At 42.2% G+C, this 25,580-nt stretch overlaps 1 protein-coding gene across 1 annotated transcript in view; it reads left to right on the top strand.

The window, feature by feature from the left end:
* The window catches only part of MAP2 (microtubule associated protein 2), a 222,199-nt gene that overhangs the window by 167,318 nt on the left and 29,301 nt on the right, over positions 1-25,580 (top strand). Inside the window, 6 exon segments of the mRNA XM_036386476.2 lie at positions 5,721-5,834; positions 8,074-8,151; positions 20,047-20,247; positions 20,250-23,840; positions 24,089-24,295; positions 24,694-24,828. Coding sequence (XP_036242369.1) covers positions 5,721-5,834; positions 8,074-8,151; positions 20,047-20,247; positions 20,250-23,840; positions 24,089-24,295; positions 24,694-24,828 — 4,326 coding nt within the window.

Here is a 25,580-nt window from a genome sequence, read left to right as displayed (position 1 = left end):
ATATTAGGAGGCGCTGTCCCAGTTGCTGTGAAATGGGTTCTCAAGGTGGGAAGGAGCAATAGATAAGTGGGCCCTGTGATCTTGCTGAGTGGCAGTCATGAAACACAGGTGACTGCAGGCAGGAAAGGAGAAGAGCTAAGGAGAAGCACTCTGATCTGACTGGAGGAACTGTGGCCTGATTAATCTCTGACACTGTTACATGAGGTGACTAGCAGGCTGTTCTCAGGGCAGGCTGCACCAGCTCCCAGTTCACTGCCAGCAGGATCCTTGCATCAGTGCCAGTCACACACCTGTGAGGCAGGGAGAGGCTGTGAGCCCTGCCCATCCTGTCAAAACCAGTCCTCAGAGTAATCATTGCACAGAGGGACAGGGGAGAGAAGATAAAAGGCATTGCTGGATGAAACAAAGCAGCTGAACAGTTTCACCTAAGAAGTGGTGTTCATAGCAAACTCAGCTTCTCCATGAGTTGAGTCTGAGGTTGCGGTAGGTTGAAAGAGAAAAAAGTGCTAGAGGCTGAAGGACAACCATTAAAAGGGCATGTAAAGAACAGACATCACAGATGTCTCACAGATCTGATTTTTGCTCTTGCCTTTATAGTTGCAGATTTTAAAAAACCCTATATTTTAAAACTATTTTGTGGAAATGTTTATGTCAGGACCTGAAAGCTCAGACACCTATTTTAAAATACTCTTGCCACTGTCTGTATATCTGTCTCTGGGGCTGGTAAACATGTCTGTTATAAAAGTTAATGGAATGGAAAGCTGTCATGGGAAATAGAAGTATTGTAGGTAATGTGCCAGTGGAGACATCTGCACTCCAATGACAAATGCAGCAGGATCAATAAGGAACCAAGGAGAGCTTTGAAATTACATCTTGGCCTTGTACAGGATCTGATCCCAGATACTGCATTGTGCTGTAGCCAGTCTTTGGCATGTAACCTCATTTACCAGCCCCTGTCTGAGTCTCTGTCTGGGAAGGGGGCTCAGCTATCAGGAGGGAGTGCAGGAATGAAGAATTTCAAGTTGGAATTACACCTGCTTCAGTGTAATTCTCAGTGCTGGAGTGGCTGGGCTGGGGATTGGGCAGCTCCTGTGCCTGTGGGTGTACTTGTGAGGAGGGCAGCAGCCTTTGGAGGCATCAGGTCTTCTAAACCAAGAGGGAAGGCTGTGGCTCCCCATCACAGCTGGTTCAGCATCCTCTGTGCATCTCAGTACTCTGGAAAGGGTTTGTGTCCCCAAGTCATCCCTGGGACATGGAGATTGCTGATCTCCTGATTTGGTATGCTGGGGTTGGGAGAAGAATTGGGCTGACTTCCAAAACCAGGAACACAGAGTGCTTAGTTCATTTGAGTTTTAACTTTGGTTTAAATTAGTGTGGTGCCCCAGACAGGGCTCTGTCCTCTGTGCCTGCCACAGAAGAGCTGTGGCACTGGCAGCAGCTGGCCAGAGGTGACCTGGCAGCCCTGTTGGAGTGTGGTCTGAAGTGACCTTTGAGGGAGCAGCAGAACTGCCATCCTGGTGTGTCAGCCCTGGCCTCTCAGCTCAGCCTGCTCCTTGTCAGGGCTTTGAAGAGCTCATGCTGAGGGTTTTCACTGTGTTTTCCCTCTGTTATGGACATCCCATTCAAGGGCTGCCTATACCTTAGGTTTCTGTATTCCCTAAAATCAAGCTGTGAAGCTCATTCTGTGTCCTGTGCCATGAACAGCTGGCATCTTGGTAAAAGGAGCAACATCTACAAAATGCAAAAAAAGGCATGTTGCTGTTCTTTGTTCTGCTGGAGTCTAAGGTAAAGCCATGCTCCTTGTTGCTTTTAAGAAATAAATCTATTTGTTGTAAATTGTTTTGCATGTTAATGCCGTTTCTGTGGCATGAAGTAGAGTCAGAGAGAGTCTGCCTGTTTAAAGAGAGGGAAAATTAATGTCTACAAGCAAAACCATGTCTGGTGAATAGATAGCCCAGCATCCACAGCATTCAAGCTGCCTAATTTTCCCTTTTTTTTTTGGTCTTTGGTCTTGGTTTTTTTGTTTGTTTGTTCTTTATCATTAGGCTGCCTTGAACTTTAACTGAACCATAAGAAAACTATGAAAAGTCTCAATAGCAGCCCTGTGAGGATTTGACTTACCCACTGGATCTTCTATTTATAGTGTCCATTAGTACAGAGAAGTCTGTCCTTTTGCAGCAGTCATGTATGGCAAAAGCACTGTTCTGATGAACTGCCCATGCCCCCTGTGTCACCCAAAATATCCATCAGCAGAGTGTTCAGAAATAAGCCTTTCTTGATTAAAGAACACTGCCAAATAAAACAAACGGAACAAAACATACAAGCCCAGAGGCCATTTTTATTTTTATTTACTTATTTTGCGTAGCCTGAAATAGAAATTTCTATTTAACTGGAGACAACCTTTCACCCTCCCTCATAGCTCCCTGTGGAGCATTATCTTTGTCCCAAGCAAATTAAATCAGGAAGAGAGCTGAGAGGGTGAGAACTGTTTTCTGAGCTTGTAGAGTCCATTTGTGGTAGAGAACCAGGCTGGATGGGAACAAGTGTAAATTCTATTAAAAAGGAGGCAGTTTTTAATGATTTATCTTAACCCTGCTGGGAGGAGAGTTGCTTGGCTCATGGAAAGTAGTTGACCAAGGGGATTTCCTTTGGATATGCTCCAGAGTACTAAACCTGATAGGGGTTTGCATATTCTATATCAGAAATTAATTGGAGCCTCTCGTTAAAATTTTCACGTGAACATAAGCTTCAAAAATGGATTCTTTTAACAGTCTTCCTCATTGAATCTTGATTTGTTGATCTGAGCCAATAGTACAGTCTTGATGATGTTGTCATTAGTAGCTTGGTGGAAGTTTTGACAGGAGGGCCACATGTCACATCCTTCAGGTGGCAGGAATTGGTGTGGGGTCTTCTGTAGCTGCGGCACTCAGTGAAGCTCTGTGCTGTCCGCCTCACTAGAGCTGTCTTGGTGATGCTCTTTCCTGCTCTGAAAGAGCAGAATCTGCACAGGGATACACCAGCTATCCAAGTTTGCTTTGTGGAAGAGGAGGAGTTTGTCTCTCCCCAGCCCATGGAAGGTGCTGCAGCACGCTGTGGTGTGGGGAGGGCCCCAGGAGCAGGGTGGGCCATGCTGCAGATTCCTTCTCCCAGGCTTTCCCAGCTCGTGCTTTGCAGGCTGCCTGTGCCTCACAACACAGGGAGCTGTCAGGACCTGTAAGGATTCCACATTTCTGTCCAGTCCACTGGTCTGCAGCAGCAGCAGCACCATGTGAGAGTCTGGGAGGTCTGGGAAGTGTCTGCTTTGTGTTTCTCACGCGAGGTAGGAACCAAGAGGTGGCAAGAAGCACCCCCAGCATCCAGCAAGTGTGGAAGCAGCCCAAAATGAGGTGCAAAGCCCCAAAATGAGGTGCAGGCCCCTGAAAGGCAGCTGGGAGGATTGCTGGGTTTTAAATCAATATCCCTGTTCTTTGATCTATAGGACTGGCCACATGCATGACTTGATTGGTGGGGTTATGGTGCTCCATTTGATCTGCTTAACCACAGAGGGGACTTTGATCTCATACTAGGGATGTGTTGTTAAACAGAAGAGCAGAACTAGAGCTGCTATTCGTATTCTCCTCCTACGGGCACCTTTATCATACGTAGCCTCATCTCAAAAACACTTGATTTATTTCTTCCAATGTGGAAGGCTGCCAGAACTTCTCACCCCTGACAGCAGGAAAGCAGCATCTTTAGACTTCTAATCTGAATTTATCCTCAAGTTTATATCCATGTATTTCAAATGTTTTTTCAAATTCATGTTTTTCAAATCAGCTTGTTTTTTTCATTGCTTGGTAGTTGTTCTGGTGTATTCCTCTATCTACTTTTGCTGTTGGCAGCAGCCAATGGAACTGTTGCAGTCACTGCCCTCCAGGTAACCAGCCAGGAGTGCAGTGAATTGTAGGGTATAAACACCAACAATTAGGAATGTTCTTAGCCAGTGGGTGGGGATTTTTAATATCTCGTTAAATAGTTTGTGTAAAAGAAAGATTAACCTAGCACTTTGGTTTTAGACAAACATGGCTGTGGCAATTCACATCTGTGTTTTTTAGGAAAAACAATTGACTTTTCTAAAGGACAAATGAAGAGGAATAGCTTCACATTAAAAGTACAAGGGAATTCTGTAAGAGTAACTGTGAAAATAAATCATTATTAATCTAATGGACAGTCCCTTGTCAGAGTGGTTGCTGTGAAGTTACATGTAGGGCATTGATTTAAACATACTTGCCCTTCCCAGCCAGTTCTTGCCTGAAGGATGTGGTAATGAGTGAGCAGAGCTTTTATTCCTGCCCTCAGGATGGTGACTAATGGGGGCTCTGGCAGGAGCAGGGTGTATTGACATCTGCCATTACAAACCTCTGTCTCCACACAAGGGCTGGAGAAGCAGTGAAGTTTTGCTCTGTTCCCAGGTGTGCCCAGCTGTGCAGCTGGTGGGTTGTGACTGTGCAGCTTGTGGCCTTCCCTGGGGGTCAGCTCCATTGTGTTGGGAACAGCTGTCAGACAGCACTTGGATATAGCTGGAGAGGGAAGGGGTTTATTTCCACTGAGCTTGGCTGAGAGAGAGAAATACATTGATTAATGACTAAGGGAGAGCAGACTCACATACAGATAAGAACCACAAACCCTTTGCTCTCTGAATGTTGCTGGACCAGCCCTTAACATCTTGATTTGTTACATCAAAGGCACCTGAACTTCCAGAGGGGAGGAAACTTCTCTGGTTGCTTCCATATGCATCTGTGTGCCTGATGAGGTTTCACTGCGCCTTTGAGTGCATCTGGAGTCAAGCTGAGACACTTTCTCAGTTTGGAAGCATTCACTCCTTGAGTGGTCCTACTACTACATTCTGCTCACTAGAGCAGCCCCTTCCCAGCCCTTCTCTGGTGTGCTACAGCTTGTGGGCAGTGGGGAAGAGCAGAGTGTGGGTTCTGTGGCACCCAGCTCTGTCAAGCATGCAGTGCCTGAGTCAGCTCCGTGCACAGAGCAGCTTGGGGGCCAGCAGCAAGGAGCCCATTCCACCAAAAAAATGTCATCTCTGCCATCCCTCTGCATGGTACTCACACCTACTGTTTAAATAAAGCTTTGTGTGGCAGCCTTCAAAGGGGTGAGGAAGATGAAGTATTGATTTTAACCATGCAAGAATGCTGTTTGGCCCTTCAAGTCCCTCAGCAGCATAGATGGCTGTCTGGGAAGTGCCTTTAATGCATACTGTATGCTGTTGAGGAGGAATTAGAGTCCAAAAGGGCGTGTTGGAATGCAGCTAACTCTGTATATTAAATGTCAAAAAATTACATTGCTCAGCTGCCCATTCTATCCTTGTTTGCAAAACAATACCTGCAGACGTTTTTCTAGACATTTAAAAATGATTGTCTTAAAATATTGCAGTTGCTGCACATTGTCCCTAATAGAAAGAACATTTAATAATGATGCTTTGTGCATCCTGATTAGAGCAAGCTCCTGATTTTTATAAATACTTGGCATTTTTCACTGAAACCTTTGGAATATCTAGTCCTTCTCTTTTATTTTTAATGATTTCCTTATATTTCAGGAAAAAAGATTACCTTTTAAAAATGGATTAAATCAGCCTCTGGTTTTTTATTGTTTAAGCTAATCTTCTGATTTCAAAACACCATTCTGATCAGTATGCTTTTCTTTCTTTTTTCCTGACTTTGCTGCTGCCACAGAAGAAGTGTCTGCAAGGATAGTACAAGTAGTAACAGCTGAAGCTGTAGCAGTCCTGAAAGGTGAACAGGAAAAAGAAGCCCAGCACAAAGATCAGCCTGGATCGCTACCTTTAGGTAAAATGAGACAAAGAATGTTCCAGGTATCCTTGTGTCTGCAGATGTCTGTATGTATATTAAAAAATGCAGTTCCAGCTGTGTATTCACGTTGCTTATGGTTGTGGTTGTAAACCAGAGCCACCAGTGGATAAATGCTGGGACCACAGGATTATAGCAGGATCCTTGTTCTTCATGGCCCTGTGACTGCCTCATTCCCTGTTTGCTCTAACAGCACTTCTCCACCTTGGTTTTGACTCATGGTTGAGTAGCCATGAGTGTGTTTGGTGGTAGGGTTTGTCATCGTGTTGATTGGGACTGTTTGTGTTCAGCCATGTGAAGGATTAAGGTCTGAAGAGGCAAAGATGGAGTGACAAATAAAAAGAAAGTGAGGCTTTGCTGGTTGGGTGGTAGCTGCTCAAATAGATGGAGGGGGAATATCTTCACAGGAAGCAGAAAGGAATGAATGGGGCACACCAGATTGAGAGCACCAGGCAGAGTGAGGGCAGATTGTGGAAGAAGGAGTCACATGGTAAAAGCAAATTCCAGCAGTCTGTACTGGAAGGGGTAAGAATGCCACTGGTCCTTGCTGGTCTCCATCTCCTCTTGCCTCCTTTGTTTAATACCTCTGAAATATACATGTCTGTGTATCTATCTTATCTATCTATAAAAGAAGGTAGGTGTAAAGCCATTTGTACCTAAAGTGCTTGCTCCTTGCCAGAAAACTTTTGCAGTAGCTCAAAACATGTCCACCAAAGGCCAGAGAAAGGACATACTTCATCTTGAGGTAAGGAAGTCATGCAAGCCTGTCCTGGGATAGATTCTGCTGAGTGCATGTTCATTGTGATTAAATCAAAACAATGCCCTGCAGTGTTTTCCCCACAGGTGGTAATCTGCTTGTTTTGGTGCAGTGCTTGGCCTTGCCTAGGAATGAATTAAAGTCAATGACTAATTTAGAATATTTGTTGGAAATTTGGTTCCCACGGTTTTTTGCTTCATTGAACTAACTTAGAACTGCAGCAGGGAGATGTGTTGGTTGGTAATTCCCTTCTTTGCAGAGACTCAGTTTTACATGGAAGACCCCAATTCTCCAAATCACTTCACTCAGGCCTGGGAAAGGCAAAATGGATATTCAGTTCCATCTAGTCAGATAAGTAATTTAAAAGGCATTGTGAGAAGGATGTCTTCAGTTAACAACTGTTGGTGTTACAGTTCCTGTGGTCGGATGCATTTGATGAGTTTATAAATACTCTGTCCCTGAACAGCACATCTTAAGGACAAGTCACATATGGTCTTCTCCAAATCACACTGAAATCAATAGGAGGAAGCCTGGAAAATTCTGTTGGGGCTTTTGAAAAATTCTGCCTATGCTTGGAAAGAAGCCCTGAACAGTAAACTGAAATCTGCCTGTTGAAAGGTGCTGTTGATGAGACAGAGCTGTTAAAACAAATCTGTTTGGTTTTTTTTTTTTTTAACATTGGTTAAGTCCCAGGAGTGGATCTGTTTTTAAAGAGAAAATTCTCTAAGTTATTGGTATGAGATCAAATGCAAAGGTCATGCTGAGTTCATTTAAGAAGTTTGTTTAGAATTTCAACATACTTGAATTGAAGTAATTGAAAAAAATAAATTATTTTCAGCATCTGGTCTCATGACTGGGTATGAATGTAAATCCCAGTCCAAGTGCATCTAAGTTTTCACTGTGCCTTGCTCAGCTGAATCACTGTTATGTCACAGCTGATATAAGTTCCCTGTGCTGATATCTTTTGCATTTAGACAAACAATATTTGCATGTGTTCTGCTATTAACCTTGAACGCAGCAGAAGAAAAAAAATTGCGCAGAATGGAGTTTTTTCACGTACTCAAGGTGGATTAAAGAGATTGGGTGCCAGTTTCTGATAGTTGGTGTGAATTTATAATAACTCTGTGCTCATAAGCTTTTTTATTGTTGCCTTGGGTGATTGAACACTTTTTAAGAGGCAATACGGATTTAAAAGAGTATCTCATATTTGATTTTTATATTGTGCTCTATAACCAGGATTTTGTTCGTAATTCATCCCATTAGAAAACAACAACAGAAGAATAAATCCTTTTATTTTATAAAGTCCATGTATTCTGCAAGGGTCTGTCTAAAAATCTGGCAGGCATGAGTCCCCATCAGATAATTCCTCAGCTGGGCAGAACAGGCTGAGTGCAGCTTACATCATGTATTGGTCTTCCTGGAATTAATGATTCTATCTCATTTTTACTGTTTGATTTCTAGCAGTTGAAGAGTCAGCCAACCTGCCTCCTTCCCCACCTCCATCACCAGCTTCTGAGCAGACTGGAGTTCTGGAGGAAGGTAAGGGTCTCCTGGACATTGCAGTGCAGAGCTGTCAGCAGAGGGATGAGATGTGAATCTAAAGGATGGGGGAATCAGAAAATGGAGATACTTTCTGCCGTGGAGATACTTCTCATGTGGAAAAATAAGGCATTCTCAGCAATAACTCCCCATCTGCAAACCAGCTGCAGTGCATGGATGAGGTAGATGCATGCACAGAGGTAGATGAGGGATATGCTAAGTACATCCATGCTAAAGAAAAAGATAGTGTTGCTCACTTTTTTGTCTGTTGTATGCAATATGAGCCACTGCTGTTCCAGTGTGGTCACCAAAACTATGATTAAGTATAGGTCATTGTTTGTTTCTTGAGATTTGTCTGGCTGCATTTCTAATATTACCATTGCCTTTTGGTTTGGAATCTTAAATGCATGAAAGCAAGGAGATTCAGAGCTGGATCATTTCTTTGGCCCTTGACCTGTAATTCATGCTCCAGTGCCTGCATGTATTGGAAGTTCTGCCCACAAAGTGCAGCAATCACATTCTAGTCTTACCAAGCAAGTTTCTGTTCTATTCTGCACGAGTGTTCAGTTTCAGTAGCCCGTGATCACTGCATTTTCCTCCTGCTGAAACCTCCTCCAGCAAAGAACTGAAGTGTTGCCTTGATGTTGAGCAGAGGCCTGAATCCCTGGAAGCTGCCGCAGTGTAGGCGTGTGCGTGAGTGCTTTGTTCAGCAGAAGACAACTGCTGCATCAAGGCCAGCAGCACAGGGAGACTGCAGGGTGTTCCAACTGAGCTGTATCGTGGGGATAAGGAGGATTTGGGTTCAGAATCTCCAGGGCATTGTCAGTTGAACTCATGTCAGTCACATTTTTATGTCTCCACTTACTTCCTTCTTGGATTTTCTTTCAGCATTTTCTCTTTGTTACATAAGTGCATGAAAATAATTTCCTATCATCTGCTGAACAAACTTTGTTGGTATTTTAACACAGAGCCTCTATGAATTTATCAAGGAGATGATTGCTATTTCACATGCTAGCATTCTCTGACTCAGTTAATGATGACACTGCAATTAGGCGTGTTCCATCACGCAGTCATTTTTGACACAAAGAAATTACAGGCTGTGTTAACAACAACATTTGTCAGTCCACTCTACTGGAAGGGCCCACTGGGTGTGGTTAGTAACAGTTATAAAGAACATTAATAATTTGTTGTTGTTTTTAACAAAAAAAAAAAAAACCAAACAAACAAAATCTGCCTGTTGTGTGTTTAAAAAACAATACAACAGTTCCTAGACTCATCACAAAGAGGTAATGGCAATCAAAACTATCAACTGAAAAGAGAACTGGTAAGGCATTAGCAAAGATTTTTAGAATTGTTACCAGGGCTTTATCGCTATTTTTTAATACATAATTCACTTGGCTAGTCCTGTGTATGCTTTTTGATTTTTCATATAATGGTAGAGGACTTGTTTTTCTGCTTCAGTCCAATGTCAAGGTTCTTTCATTAACCTCAGGTTTAGGTTTGGCTTTGTGTGCTGCTTGTGTCAGCTGTATATTTTCATGTAGTTTAGGATTTTATAGTACTTGCATTGTTTAATTGACAGGAGGTTGTAGATTGGCCCCACAGCAAATGGAAAGCATTTTGCTAGTTGTACTAACACAGGAAAGTGGAAAACACTCTACAACTTGAGGTTATTATCTACTGCCAGACTGCAGCTCCCAACTGTGCAAATGACTCAGCAAGTCACTGAACATTGTAGCTTTTCTCTTTCCTAGCATGTAGAATTGAATTAATATAATAGCACTTACCCTGCAGAGGTGGTTGCAAGGGCTGAAAGGACAGTGCTTGGGAGATGTTTCAATGATTTACACAATGTCCTTGGTTTTAATTACTTTCCAATAATTTTTTTAACATTAATCAAAGAGACTTTTCCACAACATGGAAGATTTTGATTCAATGCTTCATTTTTAAGAGCAGATGGCAGTTTTGTAAGGGAAGTATGGATAGAAGTCATGTCCTGAGTCTTTAATGAACTGTGCTGGAAGGTTCTTGTTTATGTCTGGCACTCAAACAGGACTCACAGTAGAGTTGTTTGAAGCAACAGAAAAAACTTAGAAATAATTTCACTACAAATTTATTATGTTGCTTTTTACGAAAATATCAGTATTGTCAGTTCAGTGTAGTAAAAATGGCAGTAAAAATCTTGTGCTCTGCTCTGTATTAGAAGATACAGTCCTTTTTTTCTGTGGGTAAGTTCAGCTTTTGCTGACCTGAGTGAGCCAGACCTGTCAATTTTATTCAGGCAAAGTTCCCATTCAGAAGAGTTTGCCTCAGTAGGGTTTGACCCAGTTTTCCTGTACTTGTTTAAACCTCCTGTTCCTTATACCATCTGGCAATCCATCCTCATGCATCTTTACATTGTCCATCTTTCTGCTTAGTAAAATACAGTTTATTAATTAATTGAACAAAAAAAAGGTGAGCACTTGGTGTGTCTGCCTCAGACCTTTTTTTTCCCCTTCTCCTAGAAGCTCTTCCTAATGCACTTGTCAGTGTGTGTCGCATTGCTTTGAATCCAAGAGACTTCTTCAGTCAATGTAGGAAGGAAATCACTGTTGTAGACTGACAAAGGTGGATGTGGCCAGCCATGCAGCAAACACAAATTAAAAGGGAAAAAAATAAAGGTAGGAAAGGCAGAGGGGTTTGTGGGTCAGGTTTATTTCATGAGAGAAAGGAGTCGGTTGGATGTAGGTTTCTTGGATTTGCTGCAGGAAAACATTCAAATGAACCTGTCCCTTTTTACTGCTGCAGAAGGTAAGAGAACTGATTTGCCTTATTGAAATTATTATATTCATTTCAACTATAATAACATAAGTTTGTTCAGGAAATTAAATTCTTCCTAGCACCCTCTAATCCTTTTATCAGTTGTATCTGCTCTTGCAGGAATGACTTAATATTCTAATTTCTTGGCATTTCTTTTGTGCTCTTTGCCTTTTGATGATGGTCCACAATGTCTTCATGTAAAAAAATTTTAAACATTAAGGAAAAGAAGGGTGCCTCTGATGGACTGTCTTCCACTTTGAAATAGGCAGATCAGCCTTTATATACCAAGTAAGAATGTTTTGTAAACTGAAAAGAATCACGTTTTGTAAAATGGATCTGTTGACAGTGAAAATTACTTCTTGAAAGGCATTCTCAAAATATACAAGGAAAGTAAAGCAGAATTAGCCTTTGTGAGAAGTGATTTTAATCTCGGACTTTAAAATGCATTAGGGATTTTCCCATGTATTGAGACGGAAAAGATTAGAAGGGACTATAATAACAAAGGATTTTTCTTGTTGCTGAAATAAAAGCACAGCCTCCTTAGAAGACATCATTATCCTGTTAATGAAATTATCTGCATTAATTCTGAAAATATCTTCAAACTGATAAAAAACCAGTGTAAATCTGTAAAATAGCCACAGATGTAACAGCCCCAAACAGCAGCAGGCTTTGCACTCCTGGTGATTTTGGACCATCACAATAGCAAGTATTAACCATTTGTACTGCTGTCAGTTCCTGCAGTTTTAGGGAGCAGAGGCAAGGCCTCTGTTTTCTCTCCTACAATCTGTTCAGAGCCTATAAAAAGAGATTTTCAGCCTTGTTTGCAACAGTATAGACAAGTGCTGGGATTTCACCTTCACTCTTTTTGATGCATTTTGCTTTTGAAGGGGCCCCTGGGTAAATAAACCCACAGCTGGAAGGAGAACCTCCCCTTCTGCACATCTTCCTTCTCTGTGTTCAGCTTCTTGACCACATCAACCTCCCTTTTCTTCATGTCCCAGTTCCAGCTGAATAGGTGGCAAGTGCTTCTGTTCCTTCAGCTCTTGTCTTCAGTAATTCATGGGCTGGTGTGAGGGCAGAGAAGGGAGAGTTGAAGTTTTGAACCTTCTGGATTTAGGAAGGAGTTGATTCCTGGTCTCTCGTGCCCTGAGGTGTGGGCTCACCCCCTGTAATTTGCCTTTTGCAAATTCTGAACCCCCTCAGATCTGTTACAGAATTTTGTAGATGTTTCTGTGGAGAAGAAATCCACAGGTTCTGCGCTGCAAGTAGATTGAGATGATTCCCTGAAACCTTGCTTCTGGCTCTTAAGGAGAAAATGGGAAGCTTGGGCACAGTGCTGTGCTTAGCATTTCCTACTGCAGTGCTCTGCAGAGCTTCCTGCTTGGCAGAAGTGGGTTGCCAGGTTTTCTTTCCACACCTGCCTCTTTTAATATTGCATAAACCCCTGAATATGAGGGTTGGATTCCACTACAGAAGAGAAGTAGCCAAACTATCAGTGGTTTGTGCACTCTTTGTTCCCTGAAACAATCTGTGAATACAGTTCTCCTAACTGAGTTCCATGTAGGGTCTTTGTGCACACAGCATGCCTTTGGTCCCAGCCAGCCTCAGGGCTGGCACCAGTCTTAAACATGGACCCATGGAATTGATTTCTGCTACAGCAATCCTGTCCCAGGCAGAAGAAATCCATGCCATGCCATTACAGGATACTTGCTGCCAGTTACTTGAGAAAGCAGAGGAGCTTTTCGTAAAGACACAGGTGTTGTTTTGTCATGATGTACTGTAGAAAAAAACTTAAAGCTTCCTGTTGTTTGCCAGGAAGAACCTTAAAGCTCTTATGAATGGGATTGTTTTGGATCAAAATTGTTTCCAAGGCTTGGGTAATCACAGTTAGGGTAGCATTCCTGAGCCCTCTTATTTTGGCGTCCCACAAAGAGATCTGTTAACACTGCCTGTGTTAAAGCCTTGCTTTCTGTTTTGAATCTAAGAGTGACAGTTTTGGGGGCTCTGGGGGAAATCCTCTAAGTTATAATTGCCTTTAGAAAGGCCAGGGACACAAAGTATGGACTTGTACTTGAAGCTGGTAGGAAATCCAGTGGCACAGCTGCAGCTGCTTAAGGCACCCTGTGAATCAGTGTTCATTGAACTACCAGGTGTCATACACTGAGAATGGACTTAAACCTCTTTTCTCTAGCACTAGATGTTTAGTTTTTCATAGCTTTATTCGTGATGAGAGGATTCCTCAGCCTACAGAAGGTCCCAAGTGTCCCCTCTAGGCTTGTATGGGTGAGGTGGTAGGCCAGTCATTTTCATTGGGTAGTGTTATTTTTCTTTGTCTTGCAAAAACTGCCCCTCCCTGTACTTGTCAGTAACTGGTGTAGTCCCACTAATGTGATTTTCTGCAAGGCTACAGTGATGGGAATAAGCCTGTCATTCCAAAGCATTAGCAAACACTGAGGTGGGAGCTAGTTCACCCATGGAAACATGACACAACAGCATAAAATATAGGACTAACAGAGACTGCTGTGGACAGCACTTTGTGGCCTTTATCAGGGAAAAAAAAGGTAGATAGCTATTTGGGTAAGGGTTTTTTTCATTGTTGTTTAAATGCTGCTTAGTTATAGGAAAAAGAAAATTGGGGAATTTTGAAACAGGTACAATGAAAAATAAAATCACCACTGGCCAAAATGTAAGCTGGCTTTCTTTTTAATTAAAGATTTTTTTTTTAAATTTTACACTTTTAAGTAATAAATCTGAATATTACGAGGAATACAGTTATGTCAGGACACTTCAGCGGTTTTTAGTACAGTCAGTCAGGTGTGTAATACGTGTGAGTATAGTGTGGGTTGTGAGATGTGATTTGTGCACAGCATGTGTTCTTCTAAGCAATTAGTGTGTAGTTTTGAAATTCACTTACTCCTAGGAATGGTTTCTGATGTTGGTAAACCCAGCAGAAAGGACCAGGTACATGCTTCCTGTGTTAAAATGCACAACTGCCTCATTCCTCCATCCTGCATTAACCAATAGCCTGGCTGGTGTCATCCACTCCAGCATGGAAGTGGCTGGTGCTGCTAGAAGCATGTGTCCATCCTGTTTTATTTTTCCTGTGTGTGTCTGTCTGTCTGTCCTGCAGCCTTTGTCTGTCTGTGTGTGTTTGTAAATGCAGGGGCGGAGGATAAGGTGGGGCTGCTCCAGCACTGCCCTGGCTGTGGGGGAGTCACTGCAGGAGCCAGCAGGCAGTGGCACCTGGCCCCCTCCATTTCAGTGTCTGTGCCCCAGGAGGAGCCCTGCAGTTCAGATGAGGAGTACTATGAACACCCTTTGTTCAGCTCAGAGTGGGCTGGCTCTAGTACACACCCCAGTGCCACAGTGAAGAGCACAGAGGTCTTGTTGGGCCATGATGAAGGTGAACTGAGCATGGTCCCATTTGGTTCCTCTTCCCCTCTACTCACCTGCCATCCATTCCATTCCTTATGTGTCTGGCATTGCTGCTTTCTGGGGAGGGAAACCTGGTTGTGTTTTCTCCCCAGATGGAAGTGATGCCCTTCCAAGAGTCTCTCCATGTCTTGGTAAAGCTGCAGCATGAGCAGCTTTGGGGTCAGTGTAGCTGTGGTTCCCACTTAAATCAGGGATTTTGTTCTTCAGGCCTGGCTTAGAGCAGAAGCAAAAGGAGCAGCTAGCTAAAAGAACTGGAAGATAATTTGTTCTTTGTGCTAGAGAAATACTGCCAAGGACAATATGCAGAGTAGGCCACAATATTGTTACTGAAAGTAAGTCAATTGTTTACACAATGGGGGGAAGATATGTCTATACCAAAGATAGCCCTGAAAGGATTTTAATTCTCCAGCAGGTGAAGTAAGTGAGTTTTACCCCAGTGTACACAGGTAATTTCAGGCCATATTGGATCATGTTTGATTTCCAGTTGTTTTGTGGACACGCTCCATTTGCATTGTGCCAGCTGACTGCACACACAGAGGGGGAAAAAAGCCTCTCTGTACCTCCTGTTTCTATGACCTGAGCACATCAGTAAGAAGCATTTCATCAGTAGAGGTTATGTAAAAGTAAAATCAAGGGAGAATCTTCTTCACTGGCTAACAGAAGAGCTGACTTCTCAAAGGTGAAATAGTTGTAGTTTCATTTCACAGCACTCAGTCTTGGCAGCCGAAGTCAAAAATAGTACTGGATCCTCTAAAGGTCTGTGTCTCAGGAGGATGGAGCTGTCTCCCTGAAACTGGTCACTGGCTCATTTTAAGAAAACCAGAGTTGTTTAGAATTAACAGCCTAATACTGTAACAGCATCAGTAAGAGATAAGCACTAATAATTGAATATTGTTCATGTCAGCATATCTAACCAAGGGTACGAAGATAGAAAAATCACAGGGGTAGCCTTACTTTAGCTGTGTGCCTAGAGCTGTACATAACAGCCTGATTAGTTCATGGGCAACTTCCTTTCCTGTCATATAATCTGCCTCTGGTGAGAGTGTAAGATCTCAGAACATCTATATGGAGGAGAAAAAAGGCAGATAAGCTGGATCATGAGTGCAAAGATAGGCATTATGGGACCCTGGAGTCCTCTCAGCTGGTGAGAGCACGGTGCTAAAATGCCAAGATTCAATCCCTGAATGGGTTGGTCACTTAGGAGTTGGACTTGATGATACTGCTGTGTGTGAAGGATCCTTCCTGCCCTTCCAACTGAGACTGTTGTGTGAAACAGCTGTCCTTGCTGGCAGCAGTCTGCTGGGCATAAGAGTCTGCTGCACAAGGAGAGGCTATATGATTCTTTTGTTAAATCAAGGAAAACTTTCTAGTTGGAGTAATTATTTTTATTCATGTGGCCTTGTGTAAAATGTTCCAGGAAATGAAGGAGTATTGCTCAGAGTAAAATAAAAGACTGTCCTTACAATTTTTTAATTAAGAGGGAAGCACATACAAAAGTACATAAAAATAGAAAAGAAAGTAAAGCAAGTTATTCAAGTCAGGGTATTCTTGTAGCTGGAGACCTGTTGTCCTGCAAGGCTGCTTTTACAATCTGCCCATGTGTAAATATTTCTGCATTGTTCAGGCATTGGTCAGGGTCTGATTCTGAATCTTCTGGCTTCTGTTCATTTAAGATACAGTATCTAACCTTAATTATTTTATGTTATTAATAATGTGTTGTTCTTTACATACTGATATTTTCTCAGCCTCAAATAGTTTTTATGTTCCTTAAATCATTCTTTTAAGGCCGTAGCTGAAAGGAATGATTGATTGTCTGGTTTTCACTGGAACAGTCTCAAGAGAAAAACAAAGCCCTTGTAATTCCAAGAGGATGGATACAGCCACTTCCAGATTTGAAAATGCTTTGTTTTAGGTCTGATTCAGCAAAGTACTTCATTGTGAGACACATTTTAAACTCAGGGATGCCATCAGGTTGCCTGCAGCATGGCTGCTGGTCAGCTCCTTGAGTACATTGCTGAATCACAGGATTCACACTTAATCCTTACTTATTATCAGAGGGAATGCTAATAGCACACAGTAATTTTTGTCTGAGTCACAGTGGCAGGAGTACAAGCCTGGAATGGAGATTTTTCTAATAATTCTTCTGCCATGGTACAAGCAAAAAGACTGTTCTTGATTCTACTTTACTGATCCTAACAGCCTATAGGCTGAGTAGTATGTTTTAGAAATTTGGATTAACAAATAGTTGTATTGCATTCATTGGTTTCTTTGACTTAATTGATGGTGAGGAGCCTGGGGATAAGAGGGGAAACAGCAAAGAAAACAAAGAGTCCTTATGTTAAAATAGTGACTTTCACATACAGATTTCAGATGTCAGACAGAGTAAGGGAGAAATTGTTTATAAACCCATTCAGTATAGGAAACTTGGCAGAAATCTTGCAAAAGCCATTAATCATTAGCCATGCACAAGGCCTGTTATGACTATGAAAGTTCTCAGTATTTTGCCAAATCCAGGATTCATACAGTAGATTGACTTGCTGGCATTCAGCAGTCAGTATTACCAAGGTCAGCAGAAAGAAATCAATGCCTCATACCTTCCTCCACCTCAGCTGAATGTCATTTACTGGACTAAACAGTACATTTATTAGAAAAATATCAGTGTACTTTGAGCTCATTGATGCATTAGTGTTGTCAGAGCCATCCATCATTCCATTCCATCTCCATTTCCAATGACTATTTCACCCACTGTTATCCTTGGGAGAGGTATGCCTGTAAAACACTTTCAGCTCTCATCTTGTGGCATAAACATGCTTGTCTGGGGGGAGGCAGGCTTTTGGTTTGGTTTTTTCCCTAAGGAAAATTCAGTTCCATGGTGGCTAAAATGAACCAGGTACTGGCAGTCCTTTACAGACTTAAATAGAGAATATTGAGCTGAAAGGGTTATGTAAATGCAGTCCTGAAAGGGTTATGTTAAAGCAATCCTGTTCAGCTGTGTGCTTGGTGTTTACTGTTGGTGGGGATGTCCCCTGTTCTGTCCATCTCCAAGAAGAAGAGCCAGTAAAGGGTCTGATGGCTGTGGAAGTGAAATCTGCTGCTCTTCCTGGGAAGCAAATGGGGAAAGAGCACAGGCCCCTTAAGCCTTTGGACCAGGCAAAGGCCCTCTGTGAGGGTCAGTCAGATTCTGGTTCAGTGTGTCATGAAGAAGAAGTGCCAAATGTGGCATCCAGCAGGGAGAGTGTGACCTCTGTGGTGGGAGCGCTCTTTCTTGAAAGACACACCCTCCTCCTTGGCTGAGGAAGGTGTGTCCTCCTTAGGTTTGCATGTGTTTGCTGCCAGCAAATCCTTCTCCAGCTTTCTCCGGTGCTTTCCAAGCCTGCTTCATTTTCTGTTTTGCCCATTTATTAGTATGACTGCTCTTGTTATTATGCTTGAAGAGTGTGTAGTGGATAATTTGATTGTGTAGGTGCTGTATGACAACATGGTTTCCCACCGCTGCGGCTGATTCCTGAGTTTTTTACTTTGCCATGATAAAATATTGCTTTGCAGCTAAGCTTATTCCTCTGTGTAAGCCTTTTTTCCCCATCTCAGATGTGTTTGCCAGTCACATTGCTAATCTATGTATTTTTTTTCTTTTTGGTGCAGAGGTTCATCTGCATTTCTTTCAAACAGCAGATTTGCCGCCTTTGACTATGACATAAAGATGCTTAAACTGTAGAAATGTTTTCATTTGCAGTGTGCAGGATTTTTGTTTGGTTGGTTTGGTTTTTTTGTGTGTGCTTCAGTGCATTCTGGTTTAGCTTCCTTAAAGCTATTGCTTCTTACATCATACCCTTGTCATCCATTGCAATCCACCCCTCCTCTCCTCAGTCATTGCCAGAACTCTTATTTTTTGCGTGTGCCACTTTATTACAAATGTTGAACCCTGCTGGAGTGCCCTTCTTAGGCAAAGCCTCCATCGCTTCCACTGGGACATTTGCCTTCAAAGTGGAGGTTAGGACTGGGTGAAGTTTAGATTTAGCCTCTGAACAAAATGTTTACTGCAGTCATCTTGCAGTACATAAGAACTAGGCTTCAGTATTTTTGTTTTAATGGTATTTCTCTTCAGCCAGTGCAACAAGGTGCAAAGACACCTTGTGTGGAGTAGTGAGGTACCCGCTCCCTGCCTGGCTAAGGAATGCTGTATTAGGAGGCTTGTGTTCTGAATGGCCCAGCTGAAGAACACTAAATTGCTTTGGCAGTCAGAATATGCTTTGATGCCATTGGTATTGTTTGCTTGCACTACAGGAAGAGAGACAGCAGGATACATGGAGAAAAGCAGTATCTAGCTATTTAATTTCTGTGAAATGAGGATGTCATCAGCCCAGTGGCCATGCTTTATACTTCATGGGGATTGCAAGTCAGTCACCACATGTAAAAACATAAAGGAGCAAAATTATTGTAGGTGTAGATTTCTAGTTTGGTTACCTGTGGATTTTAGAATGGCAGTTGCTTTTTTGACTCAGTATTAACATATGCAAATATTTAAATAATGAGCAATACTTCGATACTAATTATTCTAAAACCAGTCAAATTTGTCAGAGCAAAAAGATGCCTCCATGGACTTCAGATCTGAAGAAATTTGGAGTTGGCCCAATGCTAGTTGTAACAAGCTTTAGAAAAAACTCAGAAAAAATTTTTAAAAAACTATTTTACAGATTAGTGCAGAAAGATATGCCACATTCTGCAGTCATTCTCTTGATATATTCCATTATAGGAAGACTTCAAGGAGATAGGAATCATTATCTTCCACAGGACATTAAAAAAAGATCGAAATATTAATGATTAACAGAGTAGGTATAAAAAAAAAAAACCTAGGTATTTGCCTCTGAAAATAAAGTGGCAGAGTATAAGAGTAGCCTTTTTAGTTTCAAATTAACTTAATTAGCACCTAATCTAGAGTCACAGAAACATGCCAAGAATTCTTTGACTTCAGCTACTTCACCTACAGCTTTGTAGGTGACTGGCCATTTTGAAGACCAGACCTTCAAGATCTGGGAGTATTAATAGGTCTGTTGCTGATTTTCATGTGCTGGTTTGGTGACAGCAGTGAGATTTTGGTCATTTGACAAAGAGCAAGTGTTATAAACTGGCACAGTTAAAAAAACAGCCTCTTCTGAAACTTGCAAAACCCTTTGCAGGCATTATCTCTAGTTGAGGCTGCATGTGGAAGAAAAAAGTATAAAAATACATAGAAATGTATAACTGTGTATGTTTTAAATATCAGCAACACACAAAGGTACCACTGATTCCTTTGAAGTTGCAGACTTCACTAACACAAAACTAGCATAAGCTACAGAGTCCACCAAAGCTTCTAATGAAGTGAGGTTATTTGTGATTTTGCCGTTGTATACAAATCATGAAGACAAAGAATTTACATGAAATCATCTCATTTCAGTGCTCACATTTATATGTGTACAGCTCACATTTTCCTCAGAAAACCTTATATATTGAAAGGAAACTAGTATTTAACACAGCAGATTTCTAGAGGGATGCCTTGCTGCATGCTCACATCTTTCTCCCTTTCCATTCCATCATTCATATTAAAATGTTGTAGGCCACGTGACTGCCTGCCTGTAAGTGCTTTAAATAATTTTGCTATAAAACCCAAACAAATTACTTCAGATTTACTTGCAGCCACGAAGATGGAATTCCGTGTCCAGGAGGGCACATGCCCTTTTGCAGCAGAACCATTAGACACAAAGCAACGTGAATCTGGGAAGGACAGTAAGACTGTTGAGCAACCTAAATATGATGCCTTAGTTCCACAGTCAGCAAAAACAGAGGCTGCAGATAAAAAGGATTTGGAGAGCAAAGACAAAGAAAAGTGCTTTCACCTCCATCAGAATGGATGTTGAAAACTGATTCACAGATGAAAGGGGAAGCCAGTTTTGCTGAACCTGCTGCTAAGCCTCCTGCTCCTCAAGAACAAGAGCACTTGTCATCTCAGCTGCCTGAAGTGAGCAGGGCGGAAGAAAGGACTGCAGGCGTGCCCTCATCGACCAACCAAGTTATGGGTATCAAATTTCAAGACAACCTCAAAGATATCCAGGGTGGTGCCATCAGCTATGAGGAAAGTCCTCTATTGCTACCAGAACCCAAGGCAGAAGCAGCCAAAAGTGAACTTCCTTCAGGCTCATCTCCTGCTCTCCCCCAGGAGCTTTCACTCAAAGACAGTTTCAAAACACATCAGGAACCTACTGACCAACTGTTTGCCAAAGATCTCAGTAAAGATGAACAGATCCACAAAGACAGGACATTATCTCTCCAAGAAGTCTCAGCAGTAACTGTAGATGGATTGAAAACTCCAAGCACCCCAAAAATCCCTCCATGGGGAGAGGAAAAGGACATGACTAAGGATGAGAGTGATGAGGAAGAAAGATACGACTTCTGTGATAAAGGGGAGGCTCAAATATTAGATGATGGTAAAATGACCACAAAATCAGAAGTTAAGACACCTTCCCCAGACAAAACAGACTTTCAAAAGGATGGTGAAGCTAAAAAGTCACCTGATACTCTCAAAGCAGAAAAAGAAATGGACCAAAGTGGGCTCTTAGCAGCAGATGTGAAAAAGGAGGTACAGCAAAGCACACAGGTACCCCCAGCTAAGTTAAGCCATGAACTGAGTCATGAGCAAACAGCAGAGCACCCTGATACCACTCAGTTATCCAGAGTAACAGAGAAAGCCCCTGAGGCACCAGGTCTAACCACTGAGAAGACTCCTACTCTAGAAGCTTCTCAAGAGAAAGATGTTAAAAAAGATACTGAGGAGGATAAGACAAGTCTAGCAGCTCCTCATCAAATTAAGGAAGAGGAGGATCAGTCAGGAATGTCAAAGTATTTTGAAACCTCTGCTCTGAAAGAGGAAGCCTTCAAAGCAGATAGTCTGAAACAAAGCAGTGATTACTATGAGCTAAGTGACACTAAAGAGAGTAAATATGAGCCTTATCAGAGAGGTCCTCTAATACCTGAAGATGAAGAGGAGGAGGAAGAGGAAGAATTAAATCAGCAGCAGAGTGTGCATGCTCGTGAAATGGGGTACAGTACCCTGGCTCAGAGCTATACACCAGACACATCTGAAGAACCCAGTTCTCCAACAGAAAGAATGTTCACTATTGACCCCAAAGTCTATGGGGATAAGAGAGAACTTCACAGTAAAAATAAAGATGACCTAACTCTGAGCAGGAGCTTGGGACTTGGGGGGAGATCTGCCATTGAACAGAGAAGTATGTCTATTAACTTGCCCATGTCCTGTCTGGACTCAATAGCTCTAGGATTTAGTTTTGGTCGTGCACATGATCTTTCTCCCCTCGCTTCAGATATTCTAACTAACACTAGTGGAAGTATGGATGAAGGTGATGACTACTTGCCAGCAACCACACCAGCAGTGGAGAAGGCCCCCTGCTTCCCCATTGAAAGTAGAGAGGAAGATGAGCACACAGAAGAGGAAAAAGCGACGGTAGAAGAAAAAGTCCAGCCTGATACCTTGGCTGAACCGTCTCTCCAGGCCAAAGATTACTACAAAAATGGGGCTGTCCTGGCTCCTGACCTGCCTGAAATGTTAGACTTGGCAGGGACAAGATCGAGATTAGCCTCTGTGAGTGCAGATGCTGAGGTGGCACAGAAGAAGCCAGTTCCTTCTGACACTGTTGTGGAAGACAGCAGCACAGCCCTGCCACCTGTGACAAATGAAAACCATGTAATTCTGAAAGCTGAAAGCCAGCTGGAAGACTTAGGCTACTGTGTTTTCAATAAGTACACAGTACCACTCCCCTCTCCAGTTCAGGACAGTGAGAATTTAACAAGTGAAACCTGTCCCTTCTACGAAGGCACAGACGAAAAACTGAGACGTGGCCTCGCTCCTGACTTGTCTTTAATAGAAGTGAAGCTGGCAGCTGCTGAAAAATCAAAAGAAGACTTCCTCAGTGAAAGAGATTTAGGTCAGCATGGTGAGTCCACTCTGGTGAGGGACTTTGAGGAGGAGAAAAAAGAGAAACTGGATACTGTGCTAGAAAAAAGTGAAGATCAGGTTGACTCTAAAGAGGTCTGTCCCATTAAAGGAGCAGAACCAGAGAAGACAAGAGCTGAGGCAGCGTTAGAAAGGAAAGAAGAAAGTGTGGCTAGTAAAGTTCATTTACCTGCTGACACAATGTATGACAGAATTTCTTCTTCAGAGATAGCAATAGAAAAGGATTCTATTTGTGTGTTGCTGGAGAAGGAGAAGACCCTTAGTGTTGTTCATGAAATAGCTGAGATAGCTGATATAGAAGCTCCAATTAAACCAGATTACGATGCTATTAAGCATGATATGGAGGTAGCTGCAAGGAGAGCTGACCAAGAATATCAGAGTAAGTTAGACACTAAGATCAGTGAGGTTGTTTCTCTTCCATTAGGGAAGGACAAAGCCTCTCTTAAAAAAGCAGAGCCTGAACCCAAAGACACTCAGCAGAAAGAGGAGACCATCTTCCCCAGAGAAGCAAAGGATGCAGATGTACTTTCCAAGACTGAGCCTGGTTATGCAAAGGACAGCACCAAACTGTCAGAAATTGAAATTAAGGAAAAAGTAACTAAGCCAGATCTGGTACATCAAGAGGCAGTTGATAAGGAGGAATCTTACGAATCTAGTGGAGAGCATGATCAAGCCCAAGAAAGTTTGAATGGAGAATCTGTGAAACCAGAGGATATCAAAGCAGAACATCCAAAACCTCCTGTGTCTGGGGAAGAGATGCCTACACAGTTACCAGCTAAGGGGGCTTCTGTGGAGCCCCTCTTTCCAAAAGCTGAGCCAATCCGAGAGGAGCCTGCTGAGATTCAGATGGAGAGCATACCACAACTTGTAGAAGGAGCTGAAGAGAGTCTTGATAGAGCTGTGAAACCTACAGAAACCCAAAAGCTGCTGCCATGTGAACTGGCAGCTGGGGCCCCGAAAGAGGAAGAATATGAGGAAGAAGAGGTGGAAGCAGGGCAAGAAGCAAAAGAAGAGGATAAAGAGCATCTTGTATCAGAAATGCCCCCAGACTTTGGTGAGCCTGCTGCAGAAGAAATGGGAGCCAAGGGTAGCCCAGAAGCCCTGCCTGAGCTGAAAGGCATTATTGAATCAGTGGTGACAGTGGAGGATGACTTTATCACAGTGGTGCAGACAACAGTTGATGAGGGTGAATCTGCTTCTCACAGCGTGCGCTTCGCTGCCACTCAGCAGGAAGACATTGAAACAGGAGACTCCCAGGCTGAGGAGGAGCTGGATGTTGAAGAAGTGGAAGTTGAGCCCAAGGAGGGCTCCCGAGAGGCTCCTGCTTCACCCCAGAGAGAAGAAATCCTGCTCACTAACTACAAAACAGAGACGTGTGATGATTACAAAGATGAAACAACAATTGATGACTCCATCATGGACACAGACAGTCTCTGGGCAGACACTCAAGGTGTGCATTATCCTTTCTGTTTTGTCTGTTGAATATTTTTGCTTCCAAATCATAATGATTGAAAAGCAAAATTATTACAGTTATAATAGTAATCTCAGCATGTTTCAGAGAAATGGTAAAAATAGTTTGCTTTTTTAAAATTAATCATCTGCTCTGTCTTCAACTATTTTTTCCCTGCTCCTCTGAAGTATTGTTAACATTTGTTACTAATCTTTTGTTTGTTGTTGTAATTTGCTCTGATCCTACAGATGATGATAGGAGCATCATGACTGAACAGTTAGAGACTGTTCCTAAAGAGGAGAAAGCAGAGAGAGAATTGCGAAGATCATCTCTTGATAAGCATAAAAAAGAGAAACCTTTTAAAACTGGGAGAGGCAGGATTTCTACTCCTGAAAGGAAAATAGCTAAAAAGGAACCTAGCACACTCTCCAGAGATGAAGTGAGAAGGAAAAAAGGTTCATTTCACACTCCTATTACAATTTTTTTTTTTATTTTCTTACTATTTTACAGTACTGTCTGGTTACTCTGCTGTAGATTATGTGCACCATGGCATTATTAATGCTAGTGTTTTATAATGAGATTTTGTACAACTATGTGAGAAGCCATGTCCAAGGCTCACTGCTCCACTGGTCCTATTTCATTGTGGACATCCCCACTGATTACTGGGTAATGCACCTGAGCCAATGCACCAGTGCTCCCCCTCTTGCAGCATAGGATTTGCTCCCCTCGGAAGAAGCAACGCGTTGGGTTGGAGTTGTGGGGCAGTGGGCCTGACGCTTGACGTATTGATCATATGAAATGGTTTGCTGGGTTTTTTTCTGATTCTGTGTTTTTGTGTTCTTTTTGTCCATAGCAGTGTATAAGAAAGCTGAACTTGCTAAAAAAACTGAAGTTCAGGGCCACTCTCCCTCCAGGAAAATAATTTTAAAACCTGCTATCAAATATACTAGACCAACTCATCTCTCCTGTGTTAAACGGAAGCAGACAGGTGACTGCATTCTGTTCAGTTATGCAATGTGGCTGGCAAACATAGACATTTTCTTTTGTAAATCTCATAGCTCTAGCAGCTTCTCTATTTTTTTTTCTTCCAAGAGTGTCAATCTTCACAAATAGTATTGCTTTTTTAGTGTTTTGTACCATTTTTCTTTTATTCTTTCTTTCTTTCCTGGTATTTGTTTGTTTGTTTGATGGAGGCCATGATCATGTATGCTTGTCATTGCTTGGGCCTCCAAGTGCTGTGGTTGTAACTTGGCATCGTGCTTAGAGTGTGGTGTTCTAGGAATCTCTACTCATCTTTTAATTTGTGGATGATTTTTTTCTTTATTTTTTTTAATTTTTTTTAAATTATGCTTTATTTTTTTTTCTGGTGGGAAAATGTTGGCAACTTAAACCATGGTATGCATTTCCATTATTCTGCTTTTTTACTCTCATGCATAATAAGAAGTGTTTCAGACTTATATTTTGTTTATTGATGTTATCTGCATTGACAATTCCCACTCTGTCACTGATGTTTATGCTGTACAGTCAAAATCCACAGGAGAATCAAGCCACATGCAGCATGGAGCTGAGAGAGAAGAAATCTGGGCTCACACTGCGAAATGCATTGCAAGCAAAAATCTTAATATTTGGTAGAGGAAGATGAAAGGAAGAAAGAAATGATTCCTGTTACGACTTCATAGGTGTATCATTATTTAGAGGACCAAAATAACTCTTCCAGCATTTTCACATATTATTCATGGT

The sequence above is a fragment of the Molothrus ater genome, chromosome 7, assembly GCF_012460135.2.
Source record: "Molothrus ater isolate BHLD 08-10-18 breed brown headed cowbird chromosome 7, BPBGC_Mater_1.1, whole genome shotgun sequence".
NCBI lineage: Eukaryota > Metazoa > Chordata > Aves > Passeriformes > Icteridae > Molothrus > Molothrus ater.
This window is presented reverse-complemented; position numbering and strand designations above follow the sequence as displayed.